Source organism: Carassius carassius, chromosome 27 (genome assembly GCF_963082965.1).
Source record: "Carassius carassius chromosome 27, fCarCar2.1, whole genome shotgun sequence".
Classification (NCBI taxonomy): Eukaryota; Metazoa; Chordata; class Actinopteri; order Cypriniformes; family Cyprinidae; genus Carassius; species Carassius carassius.
In genome coordinates this window covers 14,293,255-14,316,826 of record NC_081781.1, presented here as the reverse complement: position 1 = coordinate 14,316,826, position 23,572 = coordinate 14,293,255, and the positions used below count along the sequence as shown (strand labels likewise).

At 44.2% G+C, this 23,572-nt stretch overlaps 2 protein-coding genes across 4 annotated transcripts; both read right to left on the bottom strand.

Moving 5' to 3' along the window:
- Nucleotides 1-98: 98 nt before the first annotated feature.
- On the bottom strand, nucleotides 99-19,938 carry LOC132106844 (cytochrome P450 2J2-like). Of its 3 annotated transcripts, XM_059512880.1 has the most exons (9): nucleotides 19,400-19,938; nucleotides 19,049-19,211; nucleotides 6,914-7,063; nucleotides 6,651-6,808; nucleotides 6,364-6,540; nucleotides 6,144-6,285; nucleotides 1,032-1,219; nucleotides 800-941; nucleotides 99-544 (listed from the first exon to the last, which is right to left on the bottom strand). In XM_059512880.1, exons 1-9 carry the CDS (start codon nucleotides 19,580-19,582, stop codon nucleotides 369-371), a joined length of 1,479 nt encoding a protein of 492 aa, XP_059368863.1. In that variant the 5' UTR covers nucleotides 19,583-19,938; the 3' UTR covers nucleotides 99-368. The 3 variants fall into 3 exon arrangements, with proteins under 3 accessions (XP_059368863.1, XP_059368864.1, XP_059368865.1); XM_059512881.1 differs by lacking the exon at nucleotides 19,400-19,938 and having other exon boundaries at nucleotides 6,914-7,117; nucleotides 19,098-19,192; XM_059512882.1 differs by lacking the exon at nucleotides 19,400-19,938 and having other exon boundaries at nucleotides 19,158-19,178.
- A 581-nt stretch (nucleotides 19,939-20,519) lies between these two features.
- LOC132106842 (cytochrome P450 2J2-like) lies at nucleotides 20,520-23,563 on the bottom strand. The gene is made up of 9 exons (XM_059512877.1): nucleotides 23,325-23,563; nucleotides 22,745-22,907; nucleotides 22,481-22,630; nucleotides 22,220-22,377; nucleotides 21,925-22,101; nucleotides 21,705-21,846; nucleotides 21,425-21,612; nucleotides 21,188-21,329; nucleotides 20,520-20,931 (listed from the first exon to the last, which is right to left on the bottom strand). Exons 1-9 carry the CDS (start codon nucleotides 23,505-23,507, stop codon nucleotides 20,756-20,758), a joined length of 1,479 nt encoding a protein of 492 aa, XP_059368860.1. The 5' UTR covers nucleotides 23,508-23,563; the 3' UTR covers nucleotides 20,520-20,755.
- Between the last annotated feature and the right edge of the window lie 9 nt (nucleotides 23,564-23,572).

The following is a 23,572-nucleotide window of genomic DNA, read 5'->3' as shown; positions in this document are numbered from 1 at the left end:
GAATTGTATTTAATACTTAATACATACTATTTAAATGAAACAATTATATTTATCTATATTTATCTGTCTTAAAAAAATAAGAGTTTCATGTGTCAAAATTTTCAACTGAAGTATAATTTATTTACATGGCAAATGTAATTTTTTGCACATCCATAAAGCATTTACACAGAGCATTAATACAGGTATCAATACATGTACATTATGTACATCAAAATCATTCATGCATGTACTGATATATTTATATTAATACAGTAAAATAATGTTTACAACATTGCAACGGTATTGCATTGAGAAAAATGTGGAAATGATAATCATCCAGAAACACATATAAGAAAGCATATATCTAATCTGACTGACTTTGTATTGTTCTAACGTGAGGACACACACATACGGTATGGACAAGGAACATTTGTGAACCATATTTCTCCCTCCAAACTGGGTTCCTCTCCTGGACATTTGGAGATGGTGAATTGCTGCAGCAGAGAGGTGAAGAACAGGAAGATCACCTGACGAGCCAGCTGCTCTCCCAAACACGCTCGCTTACCTGTGAGCAGAAACCACTTGTTGTTTTTTGGTGTCAGAAAAAATGTCACTGATTAAATTGTACATTATTGCACTAGTTAGTTTTGTATTCATTTAGAAAAGCTTAAAGCCCTGTTAATTCACATGACAGGTAGTTAGGTACAAGAAGTTTCAAACGTGTGTGCTAGTTTTGTTCTTCTGTACTTATCCACAAAAATATAATTACAAGCAAATCACACACTGAGATGTTTTTATGTGAATGTTTATAAAATATTACCTGCTGAAAAAGGCAGAAAAGCATCTCTTTTGCGAAACTGGCCATTTTCATTCAGGAAGTGTCCTGGGTTAAAGGTGTCTGGTGTCTCCCATTCGTTTGGATCATGCAGGACTGAAGACAGGTTTGTTAAAATAGAGGTGCCCTAAAAAAGAAGGAATCAAAACTACTGATTTGTGCAGCAATCAACGAATAATAGTCTTTAGAATAGAATAGAATAGAATAGAACACATACTTTAGGAATGAAGAATCCTCCTACTGATGTGTCTTTAGCAGCTTTTTTAGGCAATCCCAGTGGAACAACATCTCCAAATCTTTGAATCTCATGGATAACAGCCTCAGTGTAGGGCATATCAACTCTGTCAGCCAAACAGGGTTGACGCGACTGTCCAATCACCCTGTCTATCTCTGCCTGCACCTTTTCTGAAAGGGAAACCCAATTCATCATTAAGTGATGACAATGTGGTGACAATATGTAGATAAAAAAAAAAAATGAAAACGTACTCGGTTACTAACGTAACCTCGGTTCTCTCTAGAAGAGGGAACGAGTACTGCGTCTTAGCTAAGACGCTACGGGAAAAGTCTCTTTTCACGAAATACTGAAGCAAAAAATTATCCTTAATTTTGAATTATTGTAAAGCGCATTTGCAGCAGCACACAGCCATAGGCGAGACGGCTCGCTCGCTCATTGGCTGCTCTGCGGCAACTGCACAAGCCTATCGAGTGCAGGCTGATGCAACATCTGATGATGAACAGCTGATGCTTCGTGCCCTCCATGCCACTTCCCGCCAAAACAGGTGTGGCCTAGCCCTATAAAGGGAGCTCGAAAAGGCTGACTCACCTGATTTATTTCATCGCCGAAGCGAACCAGAGTGAATCGTACGCACAGCAGAGAACGCAGTACTCGTTCCCTCTTCTAGAGAGAACCGAGGTTACGTTAGTAACCGAGTACGTTCTCTTACGAGAGTTCTCTCGTACTGCGTCTTAGCTAAGACGCTACGGGAACCCCATGTAAAGCGCTGTGCGCGCAGGGATCACACGCCAATAAACCTGGAAGCAACGCCCAGGATTTACAGTGCACAGCCACCAGAGGGACTCACAGAGAGTCCAGAACAGGAGGGGGGGGGGCCCTCCGTCCCATATCTAGCAGCGTCCGTAGACGCAGCAATATGACATCACACAGTCAAGGCAAGGCCTGACCAATGTGGTAATGCAGATCTTACGCAATACTGCCCATATAACAGTCGGCAGCGCATAGCGCTCGCGATCTCAGAGTTCCAATCAAGGCCCTGATTCGACTATACCGACAGCAGCCCTGCTTGCAGGGCGGGAACCTCCAGGTTATAAAACCTGATAAATGTAGACGGCGAGGCCCATCCTGCCGCCCTACATATATCCTGTAAGGAGATCCCACTAGACCACGCCCATGACAAGGCAACGCCTCTTGTGGAGTGTGCTCTGACGCCCAGTGGGCACTGAAGGCCCCTGGAAGCGTAAGCTAACGCTATGGCGTCAACTATCCATCTGGATAGGCTCTGTCTCGAAACAGCCATTCCCTTGGAACGTCCACTGAACGAGACAAACAGCTGCTCAGTCTGTCTAAAGACAGCGGAGCGAGACACATAAGCTCTTAAAGCCCTAACGGGGCAAAGAAGACTGGAGTCTCCATCCTCTCCTGACACCAACAGGGCAGACAGGGAAATAACCTGAGCCCGAAACGGCGTGTTGAGGGATTCCGGCACATAACCGTGCCTAGGTTTGAGTATGACCCTTGAGTCATTAGGCCCAAACTCCAAGCACGTCGGGCTTCACTGAAGCGAGAGCCAACAAGAACACTGTCTTGAATGTCAGATGTTTGAGGCTAATCGTTCGGATAGGCTCAAAAGGGGAACCTTTCATGGCCTCCAAAACCGTCTCGCTCCGCAGGCCAAAGAACGGTCTGCCCTCGAGCAGCGCTCCCCATCCCGAAGTGGAGGCGTCCGTCGACACCATTTTCACTTTCGAGGAAGTCCCCAGGCTTACACCTGATTGGTACCAGTCGTTCGCTGTCCGGGGTTTCAAGGCTGTAACACAGCTCTGATTGACCTTGACTCGCAACTGACCGGATATCCACGCTCTGCGCGGTACTCGCACTTTTAGCCAGAACTGCAAGGGGTGCATGCGGAGCAGGCCCAACTGAAGAACTGGTGATGCTGAGGCCATGAGACCTAGCATCTTCTGAAATTCTCTGAGCGAGAAGGTCGCGCCGCAGCGGAGAGAGCTCGCTGCACGCTGAATGCCCAACGCGCACTGTGGCGACAGCCGCGCAGTCATGGAGCGTGAGTCCAGAGCTATACCCAAAAACAGTATCGTCTCACTGGGGTTCAGCGAACCCTTCGTCCAGTTGACACTGAGACCAAGTTTCTCGAGGTGATCGAGTAAAATGGCCATGTGTTCCACGAGCTCTGATCGTGACTGAGCCAGAATCAGCCAGTCGTCCAAATAGTTCAGCACTCGCATGCCTCTGAGTCTGAGAGGAGCGAGCGCTGCGTCCATGCACTTCGTAAACGTACGATGAGCCATGGACGAGCCGAACAGCAGGACTGTATACTGGTATGTCTGGTCCTCGAAGGAGGAGTCTCCTGGTTGTAAGCATTTTGAAACTGCGTTTCGCCAATGCTTTGTTCAGCTGTCTTAGATCCAGTATGGGTCTGAGACCCCCGTCTTTCTTGGGCACTAGAAAGTATTTGCTGTACAGCCCCCCTTCGCTTTGAGCTTGAGATACAGGCTCCACAGCCCCTCTGCTCAACAGTTTTGATATTTCGGCTCGAAGTAGGTGTGCTACTTCTGTTTTGACCGTAGTCTCGACGCGCGCTGTGCCTGTGACATTTGAGGCGGGGAGCGCGCTGATCACAGCCGGCAGATCGCTCGTCCTCGACCCCTCCACGGTGCTTAACTGAGTGAGGGAGGGCTGAGCGGGTCCCGTGGGACTCGTGCTGTCTGTGAGTAATTGTGGGCTGTAAGCGTACACATTTACTGCTTTAGACTCGCTGTCTGCCTGGACAGAACGAACGTGCACGGGTATCGTTTTTACAGAAACCACATGACGTGTGTGACATAGTGTTTATGGGCACTGAGGAGTGGGCACGTCTACTATGTAGTGCGCGCGATCGACCTGAGTCGCTTTTATGGGCGCAAGCCCTGTGTGAAGGGCTGTGCTTATATGTGGAGATGGGCACTGAGCAGTGGGCATCGTCACTACATTTATAGCACCATCGGCCGTGGCCGGGACACCAGAAATTACACCTTTTCCGGGAAATATCTGGGTAGCCATGATAACGTTTTTGTTTTTTTTTGTTTTTTTTGTGTGCAGGCAAGCGGGCAACCGTACAGGCTTGCGCATTGCAAAAGACGCTGAGACAGTCACAATCCCTGGAACTGAAACAGTGGCGCACTTGGGTGAGAGTTCGGCCGCGGCGACTCGTACACCGGCGCTTTCCTAGGAATGCTAGGATGGCTTCGGGGCTTCCGGCCTCACCTTAATCCTCTGCCGTGGTCCCCGCAGCGTGGGGCGACGGCCGGTAGAGCGAAAACGGGGTCTCGAGCTGCGTTGCTGACGCTGTTGTGATAACGGCTTTAGTGGCAGGCAAGCGGGCAACTGTGCAGGCTTGCGGGCTGCAGAAAACGAGAACTGAAACAGCAGCGCACTTGGGTGAGAGCTCGACCACAGCGGAACTCGTACACCGGCGCTTCGATGAAGCAGCAGGAGGCGGGGGGTGTGGCTGAGAGCTTTGCAGGGCCGGTCTAGCATGACTTGCTGCAGAACCGGAGCGCTTTGCAGCGGATTTAGTAGTGAAGCACTCCTCAAATCCACGAGACAGATAGCCTCAGGTCCCATCTCGTCCAGCTTACGGAGGAGCCTGCCCAGTAGCAGAAAAGATCCACACGAGCAGAGATGATGTCATGCGGCAGGCTTTAGATGGCAACACCGCTTTCTTCCGACCGTCCAGCAGAGGGCGGGCAAAGGTGCATCGCTATCACCTGTTTCACTGGCGGAAGTGACTGGTAGTTCCTGTTTTTAGCATCGTCCAGTGTGGAGAATGCTAGTGAGACAGACGAGTTCGCGCTGAATATGGAGCGTTCCAAGCCTTTGCCACCTCTTCGTGAAGCTCAGGAAGAAATGAGGCGGGCTTTGAGTTCGGAGAAGTATGCTCATCCGAAAGGAAACTACCATCCAGCCGGGAACGAGAGGGGGGCGCTGGTGCAGACCACTCGAGGCCAAAGCTCGTCGCGGCCAGCGTGAGCACTCGCATCGGCTCCTTCTCGATGTCAGCTCGTCTGCTGGGCTTCTGAGCAGAAGGCGCGAGATCCCCGGAGCTCGCCCAGCCCTCACTGCCCGAAGCTAGCAGAGAGCACGTGTCCTCTTCCCCCGACGCGGCCCTGAGATCGACTTCCTCGGAAGACGCGGCGGCAGACAGCGGGCGCTGACCATCAGGAAGCGATGCAGGGTAGGCCGGTGAAGCAGGGCGAACCGGGGAGCTCGGTGGAGCTGAAGACGGTTCCGGAATCCGCTGGAAGCGGCGCTTTTTACGGCGCCTCAGAACAGCGGAGAATGCAGGCTCAGAGAAAAAAGCCAAGCGAGTCCTCAGAGTCACCATTGGCAACAGCTCGCAGTGAGGGCATCTGCCGTCAGCGAGCGCGAGCGCTGCATGATCTTCACCCAGGTAGGAGACACAGTGACGTAACGGTCTCCTTCGCTGAGTGGGGCTCTGCACGAGCCGCAAGAAGGCATCTTAAAAAAGACGCAAGCTCTTTTACGAGTGTGTGTCGCAGGGCGAACACACACACACGCATAAAGAACAGTTGGATATAATAGAATTGAAAAGGATATGGGCGCCGGAACGCGCAGCAGGAACGGCAGTGGAAGGCGGTGTTGGCCAGCGGCTTCAGGAATAGCTCGTCCCGCTGAGATGCTCTCTGACGGCGCTTGCTTCTTCTCGTGATCCAACGATGCGTCAGCTTCGCTGAAGGGATGTAAAATCAGGTGAGTTAGCCTTTTCGAGCTCCCTTTATAGGGCTAGGCCACACCCGTTTCGGCGGGAAGTGGCATGGAGGGCGCGAAGCATCAGCTGTTCATCATCAGATGTTGCATCAGCCTGCGCTCGATAGGCTTGTGCAGTTGCCGCAGAGCAGCCAATGAGCGAGCGAGCCATCTCGCCTATGGCTGTGTGCTGCTGCAAATGCACTTTACAATAATTCAAAATTAAGGATAATTTTTTGCTTCAGTATTTCGTGAAAAGAGACTTTTCCCGTAGCGTCTTAGCTGAGACGCAGTACGAGAGAACTCTCGTAAGAGAACCATTCTCACCCTGTATTTCTGGATATTTGATCATTAAAAGCAGACCCCAGCGTAATGTAGAAGCAGAAGTCTCTGTTCCGGCCTCCATCATGTCTAAGCAAGATATCAATAACCCTTCTATGTTAAAACCAGCCTCAGGGTCACTCCTTTTCTGTGAAAAATTAAAAAGAAAGTACTGAATTATTCAAAATTCAAAAAGAAAAGAAAATTCCACCTTTACTTACTGTACCTTTTCTATTTCAGTCAGGTAGTTGTCTATAAAGTCACGTGGGTTTGAAGGGTCCCAGTCCTCTCTGTGTTTAATGATCTCTCCTCTCAGGAAGTCTATTATGTGCTTATAGTTTGAAAACATAGTCTGATGGGGGCCAGGTAAGTATTCCAAGAGCCAAGGACACACATTATACAGCTGTGAAAGATGATATAGGCTAGTTAATGGTTAATATAGATTTTTAATCATAACTAACTAACTAACAGCTTATGAAAGTAGTGCCTAAGAATGTTGTTATGAATCAGTACCTGTGCTCTAGGAGAGCCCATTAACTGAATACATTCATTGTCAAGATGAAGTATTCTTTGGTAATATTCATCATGATAGTCAAAGCGTTGTCCAAAAATCAAACAGGCAATAGTATTTGAGACAGCGCTGTTTAAGATGGTCGTAGGGTTGAAAGGTCCTGTTTGGGAGAAACCATGGATATTTCTTATTTTGCAAACTGTTTTCATTCTTCTTTGCAACAATGAACTAAAATTCTCCAGTTAGTGAGACATTTACACCACACCCTTTTCGGTCTTAAAGGCATCACAAAGATAGACAGACTCTTGCTGGATGCTGTGCTCAAGGGTTTTCTTCTCCTCTCCAAACATCCGTAAATGGAGGCCTGCAAACTTCCTATGTGTCCGCCACTGGTATCCATTACTTATTGCTAAACCTACATAATGACATACAGATTAAACTTGATTATCAGTAATAAATCATCAAAATGCTTTACATAAAAGAAAGTAAAATAATCATAAAAAATAAATCACAAAAATAAAAAAAGGAATTTACTTTGAAAATTATTTGAAATTTATATAAAAACTAATTTAAGACAGTTAAAAGTAGAAAATTATTATACATAAAATACAATGCAATTATTTCGGATTGCATAAAATACAGTGCAACATACAATACAATGCAATCAGTTCGGACATCACACAGTGCTTATTCAATAAATGCAAAGCTAAAAAGATTCCTTTTTGAGTTTAGATTTAAATGTGACTAATGTTTTAGTGCATCTGATCTCTAATGGAAGCTGGTTCCAGCTGTGGGTGGCAAAATAGCTAAAAGTGGATTCCGCTTGTTTTGTGTGAACCCTTGTAATTTCTAACTGACTTGATCCTAATGAACTGAGTGGTCTGTTAGGTTAATATTCAATGAGCATATCTGCAATGTATTTAGGTCCTTGTTACGGATCACTCGGGAAGCTGAGGAGTAACAGATGAAGATGTTTATTTAAAGACAAAAGCAGAGGAGCAGGTAGTGAGGAGTGAATGGGAGTTTGGATCCGTGCAGATAAGGCTGTGACTTCTTGGAAGGATCGGTGAACCACACACATGCACTTCGGGAAACTGGGTCCTTCGGAGATAATCCTTGGAGAGAGAGTAGAAGAGGAGTTAGTCCTAATAGTAAGCATACAGGAATGATCTTGTCGCGAACGTGACCGGACGAAGACTGAGTGCGTGTGTGTGGCTTTTATGGTGCAGCGCTGATGAGTGGGTGATGAGGAACAGGTGGTGGTGATCTAGTATTCAGGTAAGGGTGTGCGCTGTGATTGTGTGGAGGTGGAACCTGGCGTGTTTGTAACAGTACCCCCCTTCCCACGGCCCGCTCCTGAGGGCCGGGGACCCCGACGACGTGGTGGGCGTCCTCTTCCCCAGGGAGCTGGTTGATTGGGGTGAATGGAATGGAAGGTATCCAGTAAGGTGGGATCCAAGATGTCTTTGCGTGGCACCCAGGAGCGTTACTCTGGACCGTATCCCTCCCAGTCCACGAGGTATTCCAGCTGACCACCACGCCGCTGGGAGTCCAGGATGTCCTTGACAATGTAGGCTGCACCGTCATCCAGGAGGAGAGTGAGGGGGGCTTCCGTCTCGCCAGGTTCTGTGGAGGGAGAAACAGAAGGATGGTGATGTTTCAGGAGTGACACATGGAATGTGGGGTGAATCCGGTATTCAGGAGGGAGCTGGAGTCTATATGTGACCGGATTTATCTGCTGGGTGATGGTGAACAGGCCAATCAATCTGGGACTGAGCTTGCGGCAGGGTAGACGCAGGCGGATGTCCCGGGTGGACAGCCAGACCTTCTGACCGTGTTGGTATTGGGGAGCCTCGGACTGGCGAAGGTCGGCTGTCGTCCTGCGTCTGCGTAGCGCCCACTGTAGCTGGTGATGAGCCGCGTCCCAAACCCTCTCACTCTCCCGGAAACAATAGTCAACGGCGGGAACATCCGAGGGCTCTCCTAACCAGGGGAATAGAGGTGGCTGGTAGCCGAGTACGCACTGGAAGGGGGTGAGTCCGGTGGTGGGTTGATGGAGGGAGTTTTGTGCGTACTCGGCCCACCCCAGGAATTGGTTCCAGGAGTTCTGGTGGCCATGGCAGAAGGTACGGAGGAAGCGTCCGATCTCCTGGACCTTCCTCTTTGTCTGCCCGTTAGACTGGGGGTGATAGCCGGAGGACAGGCTGATGGCCACACCTAGGAGGGAATGGAATGCTCTCCATACCCGGGAGATGAACTGGGGGCCTCGATCCGACACGATGTATTCTGGGATGCCGAAGTACCTGAAGACATGGTTGAACATCAGTTCTGCCGTTTCCATGGCAGTAGGTAGGCCCTTCAGAGGAAGAAGACGACAAGCTTTAGAAAATCTATCCACTATTACCAATATACATGTGTTATTGTAAGAGGGTGGAAGGTCCATAATGAAGTCCACCCCTAAGTGTGACCACGGGCGATTAGGAAGGGGCAGAGGAAGGAGTTTGCCAGATGGTAGGTGGCGAGGACTCTTGGACATGGCGCAGCTGGTACATCCACTCACGTACCTTCTGACATTCGAGGCCATGTTGGGCCACCAGAAGCGTTCCCGTAGCAACGGGAGGGTTTCATTGACCCCCGGGTGACCAGTGCCAAGTGATGTATGCGTGGAGTGGATAAGTGGAGTGTGCCGTGTCCTGGGGATGTACAAGTGTCCTGGTGGGCAACCCGGCGGGGTGACGTTAGGAGGTTCGGCAGGAGGAAGAGTCTCAGCTGACCAGGTGATAGGAGCGACTATGATATCGTCCTGGAGGATGGGTTCTGGATTTTCTGATTTTTCCTCGGGAGCGTAACATCTGGACAGAGCATCGGCCTTCACGTTCTTTACCCCTGGGCGGTAAGAGATGGTCAATTGGAAGCGGGTGAAGTACAACGCCCAGCGGGCCTGTCTGGGGTTGAGTCTCTTGGCTGCTCTAAGGTATTCCAGGTTCTTGTGGTCAGTGAGAACTTGAAACGGGTGTTTGGCTCCCTCTAGCCAATGTCTCCATTCCTCCAGGGCAAGTTTGATGGCTAGCAATTCCCGATTCCCGATGTCATAGTTAACCTCTGCCGGGTTCAGTTTCCTGGAGAAGAAGGGACGTGGATGGAGGCGACTGGGAATCCCCTGCTGCTGGGAAAGGACCGCTCCCACTTCGGTGGTCGAGGTGTCCACTTCCACCACAAACGGTCGATCGGGGTCCGGATGTACTAGGAGTGGGGCGGTAGTGAAAGCTTGCTTGAGGGCTTGGAAGGCTTCAGTGGCGGTAGGAGTCCAGGAGAGAGATTTGGGTTTCTGGCAGAGAAGGTTGGTAAGAGGGCTGGTGATTGTACTGAAATTATGAATGAATCGTCTATAGAAATTGGCAAAGCTCACCTTCCCCCCGTCCATCCGGATGCCACTGTGGTCGATGGTATACCCAAGGAACTGCACTTAGGGCTGATGGAAGGAACACTTCTCGGCTTTAAGATAGAGCTGGTAGTCCCTCAGGCATTGCAGGACCTCCGCAACGTGGCGCTGATGTTCTGCCAGGCTCCGGGAGTAAATCAGGATATCGTCTATGTAAACTAGGACGGACTTGTGGAGGAAATCTCGGAGCACCTCATGAATGAAATCCTGGAATACGGAGGGGGCGTTAACAAGCCCATACGGCATGACGCAGTACTCATAGTGGCCAGTAGGGGTGATAAAGGCGGTCTTCCGCTCGTCCCCCTCACGTATCCGGATGAGGTTATACGCGCTGCGGAGGTCCAACTTGGTGAACACAGTGGCACCACGGAGATGTTCCAGGGCCGCTGGGATGAGGGGAAGTGGGTACCGGAATTTTAGAGTTATTTTGTTTAGTGCTCTGTAATCGATGCATGGTCGCAAACCTCCATCCTTTTTTGCCACGAAGAAGAAGCTGGAAGCAGCAAGGGAGGTAGATGGGCGAATGTATCCTTGTGCCAGCGCCTCCTTGATGTAATCCTCCATGGCCTTCTCCTTGGGAACGGATAGGGGGTATATCCGTCCCTTTGGCACTGGTTCACCCGGCAGCAGATCAATAGCACAGTCCCACGGCCGGTGTGGAGGCAGCTTGGAGGCCCGCTTAGGGCAGAAGACATCGCTGAAGGGGGCGTAGCACTAAGGAATGGTGATGGATTGGTTCTCGACAGGGCTCTCGATAGAGGTGGAGTAGACTGGTAGTGGTTCAGGGGGATGTTCAACTGGAATAGGGCAACCGGAGATGCATGATTGAAAACAAGCCTCGCCCGACTTCAGGATCTCTCCTGTCTTCCAGGAGATAACGGGGTTGTGCTGCTCCAACCATGGGCGCCCTAGGATGACGACAGCAGTGGAATCCTCCAGAACCAGCAGATGGATTTCCTCATGGTGCAGGAGTCCAGTTTGGAGGGAGATGGGACCCACACAGTGACGTATGTATTTCTTGCTCAAAGGCTTGTCGGTGATTGTGTGGACCTGGTAAGTGGCCGGTGTGGCTGTAGTAGGGAGCTTGAGCTGACGGCAGAGGGCACCGGAGATGAAGTTGCCAGCTGACCCAAAATTGAGGAGGGTGGAAACTGGAAGAGATACATCAGCGGCAGTAAGTGTCACAACAGTGGTGAGTGGTTTAATTTGGTATCGTGAAGGGAGAATGGCGCTCACCATGGGACGAGGAGGACGGACGGGGCACACAGCTATGGTATGCCCCGGAGCTGCACAGTAAAGGCATAGATTCTGGGCCAGCCGTCTTTGACGCTCCACCATAGTGAGGCGGTAGGAGTCAACCATCATGGGTTTGCTGGCTGGTTCTGGGGAGCTGACGTTCTCTGGTCGGCAGAGTGGAGTGGAGGAATGCGCCTGGCCCTGGTGCTCTTCTAAGCACGACTGCATACGAGTGGCGAGACGGATGGACAGCTGGATGAATTGCTCGAGGCCGATGGTATCCTCGTATGCAGTGAGATGCAACCACACTCGGGGTTCGAGTCCTTGATGGTAGGTCGTTAGCAAAGCCTGTTCGTTCCATCCACTGGAGGCCGCCAGAGTTCTGAACTGCAAGGCATATTCATTGACAGACATTTTCCCCTGTTTTAAATTGTACAGCTTCTCACCTATCGAAGAATCCCAGGCAGGTCTGCCGAAAACTTCTCGGAAATGGTCGATGAAGCTAGAATAAGACTGGATAACTGGGTTATATTGAGTCCAGAGTGAATCTGCCCACAGTAGTGCTTTGCCTTGCAATTGGGAAATGATAAAGGCTACCTTAGAGCGGTCCGTTGGATACAAGTGCGGTTGCATCTCCAGGACCAGTGAACACTGAAGCAGGAAACCGCTGCATTCCTCCGCCGAGCCAGAGTAGGGCGCCGGCCTGGCCATGGGACTGGCGTGCACGGCAGGTGAAGGAGTGATGACAGGATCGGCGGAAGTGCTCGCTGGTGTTGGAGATGCTGGGGCTCACATGAGTGTTCGACGGAGTGCATCTACCAGATCTTGAAAGGGGTCCGTGAGGCTCATACTTGTGCCTGTCGGTGCAGGTCCAGTCATCTATTACGGATCACTCGGTAAGCTGAGGAGTAACAGATGAAGATGTTTATTTAAAGACACAAGCAGAGGAGCAGGTAGTGAAGAGTGAATGGGAGTTTGGATCCGTGAAGGTAAGGCTGTGACTTCTTGGAGGGATCAGTGAACCACACACACGCACTTCGGGAAACTGGGTCCTTCGGAGATAATCCTTGAAGAGGGAGTAGAAGAGGAGTTAGTCCAACGTGACCGGACGAAGACTGAGTGCGTGTGTGTGGCTTTTATTGTGCAGCGCTGATGAGTGGGTGATGAGGAACAGGTGGTGGTGATCTAGTATTTAGGTGAGGGTGTGCGCTGAGATTGTGTGGAGGTGGAACCTGGCATGTTTGTAACAGTCCTAGGCTATTGAGTGATTTATAAAAGAGTAAAAGTACTTTAAAATCAATCCTAAATATAACTGGTAGCAGTGTAAGGACCTGAGGACTGGTGTGATATGCTCAAATTTTCTGGTTCTAGTCAGAATCCTGGCAACAGTGTTCTGGATGAGCTGCAGCTGTCTAATGGTACAATAGTCCACCCTGCTTTTAATAAAGGCATGAACAAGTTTCTCCAAGTCTTGACTGGAAACAAAACATCTTATTCTTGCAATGTTTTTGAGATGATAGTATGCTGATTTATTTACTTCTGACATGACTACTGAAACTAAGGTCTGTCTCCAGAATCACACCAAGATTTTTCACTTGATTTTTTGTTATTTGACCCCTAGAGTCAATGTATGCATTCACCTTGAGAACTTCATATTTGTTTCCAAAATCAATGACTTCAGTTTTCTCCTTGTTTAACTGAAAAAATGTTTGGTACATCCAACTGTTAATTTCATTGGCAGAGGAAGTAAATGGGGCTGTAGTCATTTGGAGATAAGGCTAGTTAAATCAGGGTATCATCAGCATAGCTGTGAGGTATCATCAGCATAGCTAGATAATTCAGTGCTTTCTCATTATTTGACTTAGTGGGAGGATATACAGGCTAAACAAGAGCAGTGCAAGAATTGTGCCTTGGGGGACTCCGCATGTCATGGACATCCACTTAGACTTATGCTCTCCTATACTCACATAATAAACTTTCCCTTCTATGTATGACCTGAACCAATTGAGTACAATCCAAGAAAGCCCGACCTAGTTTTTCAGTCTCTCTAGAAGTATGTTATGATAATTTGTGTAAAATGCAGCACGGATATTTTGCCAGAATCAGATCTTAAGCAAAAAAAAATTTTTTATCTAAATGAGCACTGTCTTTATGCTGTGATGCATTCGGAAACCAGATTGAAAATTGTCCAGGTAAGGTAAGGTATTTGTTCAGCTGATTAAAAACTACCTTTTCAATAATCTTGCTTATAAAAGGAAGATTTGATATTGGTCTATAATTTCTCAAAAGGGTGTCATCAAGATTGCTCTTTTTCGGAAGGGGCTTAACAACTGCAGTTTTCAGGGAGTTTGGAAAAGTCCCAGGAAGAAGTGAGGCATTCACCACTTCTAAGAGATCAGCTTTAAGGTGCTGCACTATTTATTCCAAAATATTGCTATCAGTTGTTTCAAAAATAGACATAATATCTTCTATTTTATATTGCAGTCCAGTCTGACTTATGCATCACTTGAGGATGTGCTAATCACATTCCTGATATTATTGATCTTCTCAGAAAAGAAGGAAAGCATTTGCTGTCAGAGGGCATTTCACTGGAAATATGATTTGAGGGGGTTGTTAGTCTATCAACAGTAGCAAAAAGAGTGTGAGTGGAGGTGTGGGCCCTGGTAAAAGGACTGCATTTATATAGCCCTTTCAACAGACCACATGGACATCCAAAGCTCTTTACAAGTTGCCTCACATTCACCCATTCACAAACCGACTGCGGTGTCAGCCATTCAAGGCGCCATCCAGCTCGTCGGGAGCAGCTGGGGTTGGATGTCTTGCTCAAGGACACCTCGACACTTGGTCAGGTGGAGCCGGGGATTGAACCACCAACCTTCCGGTTTGTAGACAACCTACATGCCGCTGTCTGGTAGGGATAATCCCTGGTTATCTGAAGCCCTTTCTGTTCAAATTCGTGAGTGGGATGTTGCTTGGGCAAAAGCTAGACAATCTGATGTTGGCTCCGATTGGATCCGTTTTAGGCAGCTTCGGAATAAATGCACGGTCGCTATTAGAAAAGCAAAGGCTGATTATTTTATTGAAAATACTACTAAAATATGGGCACTGATATCAGGTAGTAATTTTGGCAGAATATTAAACTGATATCAGGTAGTAAAAACAAGTCTAGCTTTCCCTCATGTATAAAAATGGATTCCACTAGCATATCAGATAAAGAACATATGCTCAATTGCTTTAATAAGCATTTTGTTGCCTCTGGGTTTCTATTTGAATCACTAAATTTTACAGGCTCTGATCCTGATTTTATTAATGCAGAAATTCATCTAGAAAAGGAAGAGTTTAGATTTAAACAAATTAAGAGCACTGACATTTATAAAGCACTCTGTTTGCTTGACATAAACAAATCCTCAGGTCCTGATTGTGTGGAGCCTGTGTATCTGAAACTAGCAGCAGATTATATTATATCCACTTTAACTTATATTTTTAATCTTTCTTTAAATACTGGTGTTATTCCAGAAATTTGGAAATCAGCATTTGTTGTAACTTTATTAAAAGGGGGGGATCCCACTATAATGAATAATTACAGACCAATCTCAAAGCTCTGCGTTTTATCAAAGATATTAGAAAGCCTTATTAGTGAACAGTTGACATGCTATTTGAATGCACACAGAGTGTTGTCTATCAATCAATCTGGGTTTCACAAAAAACACAGTACTACAACGGCTATTTTTTTAAAGTTTTAAATGATATTGTAGGGTCATTGGATAATGGTGAATTTTGTGCCTCGCTTTTTATTGATTTATCAAAGGCTTTCGATACAGTGGATCATGGAATATTGCTGTACAGATTGAAGGTTGTTGGTTTATCAAGTCACGTTATTCCTTGGTTTAAAAACTATCTGAGTGGAAGAACCCAGTGTGTTCAAGCCAGAGGTAAACAATCTGATTCATTAGAGATTTCCAAAGGTGTTCCCCAAGGATCGGTGCTGGGGCCCCTTTTATTCACCATTTATATAAATAGCCTTGATTATGATATTCAGGATGCTAACTTTCATTTTTATGCCGATGATTCTGTCGTGTATAGCAGCGCTTCCTCTGGACAGCAAGCCTTGTCTAAGCTTCAGTCATCCTTTAATATTATTCAGTTAAGGCTTCACAGTTTAAAACTTGTTCTGAATACTGATAAAACCAAGTATATGTTATTTTCCAAATCAAAAAAACTTGAAAAGAATTTAGTATCTCTTCAGACCTCTCAAGGTACAGTGATTGAATTAGTAAAAGAGTACAATTATCTAGGCATCATAGTTGATGATGCCCTATCTTTTAGCTCTCACATCACTCAACTGAAGAATAAACTGAAAATCAAGCTTGAGTTTTATTTCAGGAACAAGTTTTGCTTCTCTTTTAATGTAAAAAAGAAATTAGTCTTTGCTACTTTTCTCCCTGTCCTTGATTACAGTGATGTTGTATATCAGTTTGCACCTTCTTATCTTCTTTCTTCCTTAGATGTCGTTTATCATGGTGCTCTAAGGTTTATATCAAATTGTAAATCTTCAACTCATCATTGCACCTTGTACCACAGAGTAGGTTGGCCTTCTCTTTCTACCAGAAGAAAAATGCACTGGTACTTAAATATTTACAAAGCCATCTTGGGGTTGTTGCCTTCTTATCTTTGTTGTTTTATGCAACAGAAAATTATCAAGAAATATTTTCTTCGTTCGCAAAACTTTTATACTCTTTCTGTTCCTTTTACTCGAACTGAGCTAGGTAAGAAGTCTTTTATGTATGCAGCGCCGTTTGATTGGAATTTCCTCCAATCTAAATTAAAATTAGAAAATCTGCTGACTCTAGACCATTTCAAATCAGTTATCCGGCAAATGGAAGTTGATCTAACTATATGCAACTGCTTTTAAGTGTTTTTAATCTGTTTGTGTGATGTTTATCTGTGATGTAATTGATTGTACTGCTGCACATTTTGGCCAGGACACTCCTGTGAAAACGATTTTTAATCTCAGAGAGCTTTTTTTCTGGTTAAATAAAGGTTAAATAAAAAAATAAAAATAAAAAGGGTGCTATCACTCACACAGGTCAGTGGAAGACAGCCATGTGGCATTTTGTAAGGGACCTCATTCGTCAGTCTCTTTCTGACGTAACGTAGAACGTATGATAACATACGAATATAACATACGAATATGTAACCCTTGTTCCCTGAAGGAGGGAACAGAGACTTTACATCCCCTTGCCACATCGCTGTTACGCCGAACGGCCGGGTCTCTGGGCTCGGCTCCTCAACGAAGACTTGAATGCGAGTTGCTCGCGCTGCTCCTTATATACCCACTCTGCGGGTGGAGCTCGCGATGCAAATTCCGCAGACCAAGGTACTCTGTGTACCATTGGCTTGTTTTGTAACCACTCGAAGGTGATTGGGCTCTCAGGCGAGATCCCATTCGTCAGTCTCTTTCTGACGTAACAGCTCCTTTCCCTCCTTCAGGGAACAAGGGTTACATACGTAACTGAGACGTTTTTTTAGTATTATTCAAGTCAAGTCAAAGTCAAAGTCACCTTTATTTATATAGCGCTTTAAACAAAATACATTGCGTCAAAGCAACTGAACAACATTCATTAGGAAAACAGTGTCAATAATGCAAAAATGATAGTTAAAGGCAGTTCATCATTGGATTCAGTTATGTCATCTCTGTTCAGTTAAATAGTGTCTGTGCATTTATTTGCAATCAAGTCAACGATATCGCTGTAGATGAAGTGTCCCCAACTAAGCAAGCCAGAGGCGACAGCGGCAAGGAACCGAAACTCCATCGGTGACAGAATGGAGAAAAAAACCTTGGGAGAAACCAGGCTCAGTTGGGTGGCCAGTTCTCCTCTGACCAGACGAAACCAGTAGTTCAATTCCAGGCTGCAGCAAAGTCAGATTGTGCAGAAGAATCATCTGTTTCCTGTGGTCTTGTCCTGGTGCTCCTCTGAGACAAGGTCTTTACAGGGTATCTGTATCTGGGGCTCTAGTTGTCCTGGTCTCCACTGTCTTTCAGGGATGTAGAGGTCCTTTCTAGGTGCTGATCCACCATCTGGTCTGGATACGTACTGGATCCGGGTGGCTGCAGTGACCCTCTGATCTGGACACAGACTGGATCTGGTGGCCATGGTGACCTCGGAACAAGAGAGAAACAGACAAATATTAGCGTAGATGCCGTTCTTCTAATGATGTAGCAAGTACATAGGGTGTTATGGGAAGTGTTTCCGGTTCCGGTTTACCTAATTAATGCAGCCTAAAAACCCTTTAACGGATTTGGATAATAAAAGCATATTAGTATGTTATGTGTATGCCAGGTTAAAGAGATGGGTCTTTAATCTAGATTTAAACTGCAAGAGTGTGTCTGCCTCCCGAACAATGTTAGGTAGGTTATTCCAGAGTTTGGGCGCCAAATAGGAAAAGGATCTGCCGCCTGCAGTTGATTTTGATATTCTAGGTATTATCAAATTGCCTGAGTTTTGAGGACGTAGAAGATTATAATGTAAAAGGAGCTCATTCAAATACTGAGGTGCTAAACCATTCAGGGCTTTATAAGTAATAAGCAATATTTTAAAATCTATGCGATGCTTGATAGGGAGCCAGTGCAGTGTTGACAGGACCGGGCTAATATGGTCATACTTCCTGGTTCTAGTAAGAACTCTTGCTGCTGCATTTTGGACTAGCTGTAGTTTGTTTACTAAGCGTGCAGAACAACCACCCAATAAAGCATTACAATAATCTAACCTTGAGGTCATAAATGCATGGATTAACATTTCTGCATTTGACATTGAGAGCATAGGCCATAATTTAGATATATTTTTGAGATGGAAAAATGCAGTTTTACAAATGCTAGAAACGTGGCTTTCTAAGGAAAGATTGCGATCAAATAGCACACCTAGGTTCCTAACTGATGACGAAGAATTGACAGAGCAACCATCAAGTCTTAGACAGTGTTCTAGGTTATTACAAGCTGAGTTTTTAGGTCCTATAATTAACACCTCTGTTTTTTCAGAATTTAGCAGTAAGAAATTACTCGTCATCCAGTTTTTTATATCGACTATGCAATCCATTAGTTTTTCAAATTGGTGTATTTCACCGGGCTGCGAAGAAATATAGAGCTGAGTATCATCAGCATAACAGTGAAAGCTAACACCATGTTTCCTGATGATATCTCCCAAGGGTAACATATAAAGCGTGAAGAGTAGCGGCCCTAGTACTGAGCCTTGAGGTACTCCATACTGCACTTGTGATCGATAGGATACATCTTCATTCACTGCTACGAACTGATGGCGGTCATATAAGTACGATTTAAACCATGCTAATGCACTTCCACTGATGCCAACAAAGTGTTCAAGTCTATGCAAAAGAATGTTGTGGTCAATGGTGTCAAACGCAGCACTAAGATCCAATAAAACTAATAGAGAGATACACCCACAATCAGATGATAAGAGCAGTCCCAAAGATTTTTTAGTTTTGGTGTTTGTGCCAAAAAAATATGTTGTTTGAGCACTGTGCTGATCTACTACAGTAAAAATCTTAGAAAAATCAGAGAAAAGTACAGAAATAGGGAGAAAAGCACAGAGCAGTAAGCAAGAACGTCCAAACGGTAGCAAAGCTGGAAGAAAAAAAAAATGCTCCATTTGAGAATAAAACTGGTTTAATTTTAACCATGAAGGTCATTGTGGTTAGTGTACATACCAGTTCCCTTATAAATTTTGTGAAACAGAGGGACATTTGGACGCTCAACAAAACTGTCAATCTGAGTAACGAGGGCCTCCTTCACCATTTTATATCCCGACACGACTACCATTTTCTCACTGCCCACTCTTAAGCTGAAGATGTTCCCGTAGACTTCAGCCAACTGAAATTGAAAATATTTATTTTATTTTGTTTATATCAGTTAGGAACATTAAAAGTTAAAATATTTTCTAAGTCTAGAAACAGGAAAATAAATGGAACCATCTGTAAAAGCTGACAGACTTGTAACTAAACTTACAAACATGCAAAAAACTAAAACAAAAAAATAAAAAACATGAATTTAGCTCCCACCTTATTCATTGTCCTAAAATCCATCTTAGTGAAGATAGTTCCCAAGAATGGCAGAGGCCATGGTCCTGGAGGGAAATTGGAAGGATTCCTATTTTTGATCATATCAGCAAGGAGCAGAAATAAAAGAAACAAAATGATCCAGCTTTTAAAATCAAAGCTGTCATAGATCAGGTGCAGGATCATTGTGGTAGAGGAAATGACAGGCTCACTTTGTCTAATTTCTACTCAGTGGTCTGTATTTATATAAGTACAAAACTGGGAAACGTAAATACTGGAGGGGAGGAGTGTACAGAGACATTACATAAGGCACTCCAGATTCCACAAAGTTGGAGAACAGAGCCCTATGGATACACATTTATTATTATTATTATTATTAAAAGTTAATGTTTAAAGATAAGAACAAATTATTAAAAACACATGGGCAACATCATATTTCACCTTGCATGTCTACATTTGCCAACCGGGTCTCATAAAAATACGTAGACATTTGCTGTGGAGGTTTTTCAAACTGTTCATATTTTCTTTCTGCAGCTTGAATCATAAATTGTGTACTTTTCTTTATCTTTTTCATATGTATTGAACGAATAAGTAGTTGAGAAGTTTGGGGAGGTAATAAGACACCCTTGTTTTGCTCTCTTCCTCTTATTCTATCAAGAGATGTTGTGAAATATACTACACACTAATACTGCACATTAATTCTGCTCCATTTTCAGTCTGAGAGGTTTGTAAGTGTAAACTTTAGTACACTTTTTTTTTTTACACTGGGGACAATTAATACAGTAAAAAGGGCCTCCTGCAAATCAGAAATGGGCATTTGACCTACAAGCAAACACACTGAATCTAAAAAGGTAGTTTTCCCCTCGTGTGTGTAGTTTTGAGTGTGTGTACACTCAAAAAGGAAGAGGCGTTTCATGGGTATGGGGCCCCAGAAAGTTATACAATACCCCAGCTGTTGTTTGTAATGAATCTGTGACTGTGAAACATTCCTTTACTCTGTTATAGTTAAAGTAACTCTAAGAATTAGCCTTTTTAAAAATGAAACGGTTCTATTTATCTATATTTATCTATTAAAAAATATATATATTTTTTTTATATATATATATATATTTCATGTGACACATTTTTTAACCAGTGTAATTTATTTACATGACAAATGTGATTATTTACACATCTGTAAGTCATTTACACAGAGTATTAATACAGGTATCAATACATGTACATTAAGTACATCAAAATCATTCATGCATGTACTGATACATTTGCAACAATATTGCGTTTTAAAAAATGTGGAAATGATAATCATCCAGAAACACATATCAGAAAGCATATATCTAAACTTACTGGCTTTGTATTGTTCTAACGTGAGGACACACACATACGGTATGGACAAGGAACATTTGTAAACCATATCTCTCCCTCCAAACTGGGTTCCTCTCCTGGACATTTGGAGATGGTGAATTGCTGCAGTAGAGAGGTGAAGAACAGGAAGATCACCTGACGAGCCAGCTGCTCTCCCAAACACGCTCGCTTACCTGTGAGCAGAAACCACTTGTTGTTTTTTGGTGTCAGAAAAAATGACACTGATTAAATTGTACATTATTTGCACTAGTTAGTTTTGTATTCATTTAGAAAAGCTTAAAGCCCTGTTAATTCACATGACAGGTAGTTAGGTACAAGAAGTTTCAAACGTGTGTGCTAGTTTTGTTCTTCTGTACTTATCCACAAAAATATAATTACAAGCAAATCACACACTGAGATGTTTTTATGTGAACGTTTATAAAATATTACCTGCTGAAAAAGGCAGAAAAGCATCTCTTTTGTGAAACTGGCCATTTTCATTCAGGAAGTGTCCTGGGTTAAAGGTGTCTGGTGTCTCCCATTCGTTTGGATCATGCAGGACTGAAGACAGATTTGTTGAAATAGAGGTGCCCTAAAAAAGAAGGAATCAAAACTACTGATTTGTGCAGCAATCAACGAATAATAGTCTTTAGAATAGAATAGAATAGAATAGAATAGAACACATACTTTAGGAATGAAGAATCCTCCTACTGTTGTGTCTTTAGCAGCTTTTTTAGGGAATCCCAGTGGAACAACATCTCCAAATCTTTGAATCTCATGGATAACAGCCTCAGTGTAGGGCATATCAACTCTGTCAGCCAAACAGGGTTGACGCGACTGTCCAATCACCCTGTCTATCTCTGCCTGCACCTTTTCTGAAAGGGAAACACAAGTTAGTCATTAAGTGATGACAATGTGGTGACAATATGTAGATTTAAAAAAAATAATTAATTAAAAACAGTCTCACTCTGTATTTCTGGATATTTGATCATTAAAAGCAGACCCCAGCGTAATGTAGAAGCAGAGGTCTCTGTCCCAGCCTCAATCATGTCTAAGCAAGATATCACTAACCCTTCTATGTTAAAACCAGCCTCGGGGTCACTCTTTTTCTGTGAAAAATAAAAAAAGAAAGTACTTAATTATACAAAATCCAAATTCAAAAAGAAAATTTACTTTAATTACTGTACCTTTTCTATTTCAGTCAGGTAGTTGTCTATAAAGTCACGTGGGTTTGAAGGGTCCCAGTCCTCTCTGTGTTTAATGATCTCTCCTCTCAGGAAGTCTATTATGTGCTTATAGTTTGAAAACATAGTCTGATGGGGGCCAGGTAAGTATTCCAAGAGCCAAGGACACACATTATACAGCTGTGAAAGATGATATAGGCTAGTTAATGGTTAATACAGATTTTTAATCATAATTAGCTCACAGGTTATGAAAGTAGTGCCTTATGATGTGCATTATAATGTTGTTATGAATCAGTACCTGTGCTCTAGGAGAGCCTGCTATTTGAACACATTCATTATCAAGACGCAGAATTCTTTGGTAATATTCATCATGATAGTCAAAGCGTTGTCCAAATGTCAAACAGGCAACAGTATTTGAGACAGCGCTGTTTAAGATGGTCATAGGGTTGAAAGGTCCTGTTTGGGAGAAACCATGGATATTTCTTATTTTGCACTGTTTTAATTCTTCTTTGCAACAATGAACTAAAATTCTCCAGTTAGTGAGACATTTACACCACACCCTTTTCGGTCTTAAAGGCATCACAAAGATAGACAGACTCTTGCTGGATGCTGTGCTCAAGGGTTTTCTTTTCCTCTCCAAACATTCGCAAATGGAGGCCTGCAAACTTCCTATGTGTCCGCCACTGGTATCCATTACTCATTGTTAAACCTACAAAATGACATACAGATTAAACTTGATTATCAGTAATAAATCACCAGCTCCATTTGAGAATAAAACTGGTTTAATTTTAACCATGAAGGTCATTGTGGTTAGTGTACATACCAGTTCCCTTATAAATTTTGTGAAACAGAGGTACATGTGGACGCTCAACAAAACTGTCAATCTGAGTAACGAGGGCCTCCTTCACCGTTTTATATCCCGACACGACTACCATTTTCTCACTGCCCACTCTTAAGCTGAAGATGTTCCCGTAGACTTCAGCCAACTGAAATTCAAAATGTTTATTTTATTTTGTTTATATCAGTTAGGAACATTAATAGTTAAAAAATTATCTAAGTCTACCCTTACGAAAATTAACCATGGTTTTACTACAAATAAAACCAAAAAACCATGGTTGCTATAGTTAAACCATGGTAACCACAAATTAACCATGGTTTTGCTATATTAACCATGGTTTAACCATGGTATTTGTAGTAAATCTGTGGTTATACAAATGGTAGTCAACACGCCCAAAAAAACATGGGTTACTACAGTTTTACTATAATAAAACCATGGTTATTTTTCGTAAGGGTAGAAACAGGACAATAAATTAAACCATCTCTAAAAGCTGACAGACTTGACCCTAAACTAACAGACGTAAAAAAAAAAAAAAAAAAAAAAAAAAAAGGAATTTAGCTCCCACCTTATTAATTGTCCTAAAATCCATCTTAGTGAAGACAGTTCCCAGGAATGGCAGAGGCCATGGTCCTGGAGGGAAATTGGAAGGATTCCTATTTTTGATCATATCAGCAAGGAGCAGAAATACAAAAAACAAAATGATCCAGCTTTTAAAATCAAAGCTGTCATAGATCAGGTCCAGGATCATTGTGGTAGAGGAAATGACAGACTCACTTTGTCTAATTTCTACTCAGTGGTCTGTATTTATATAAG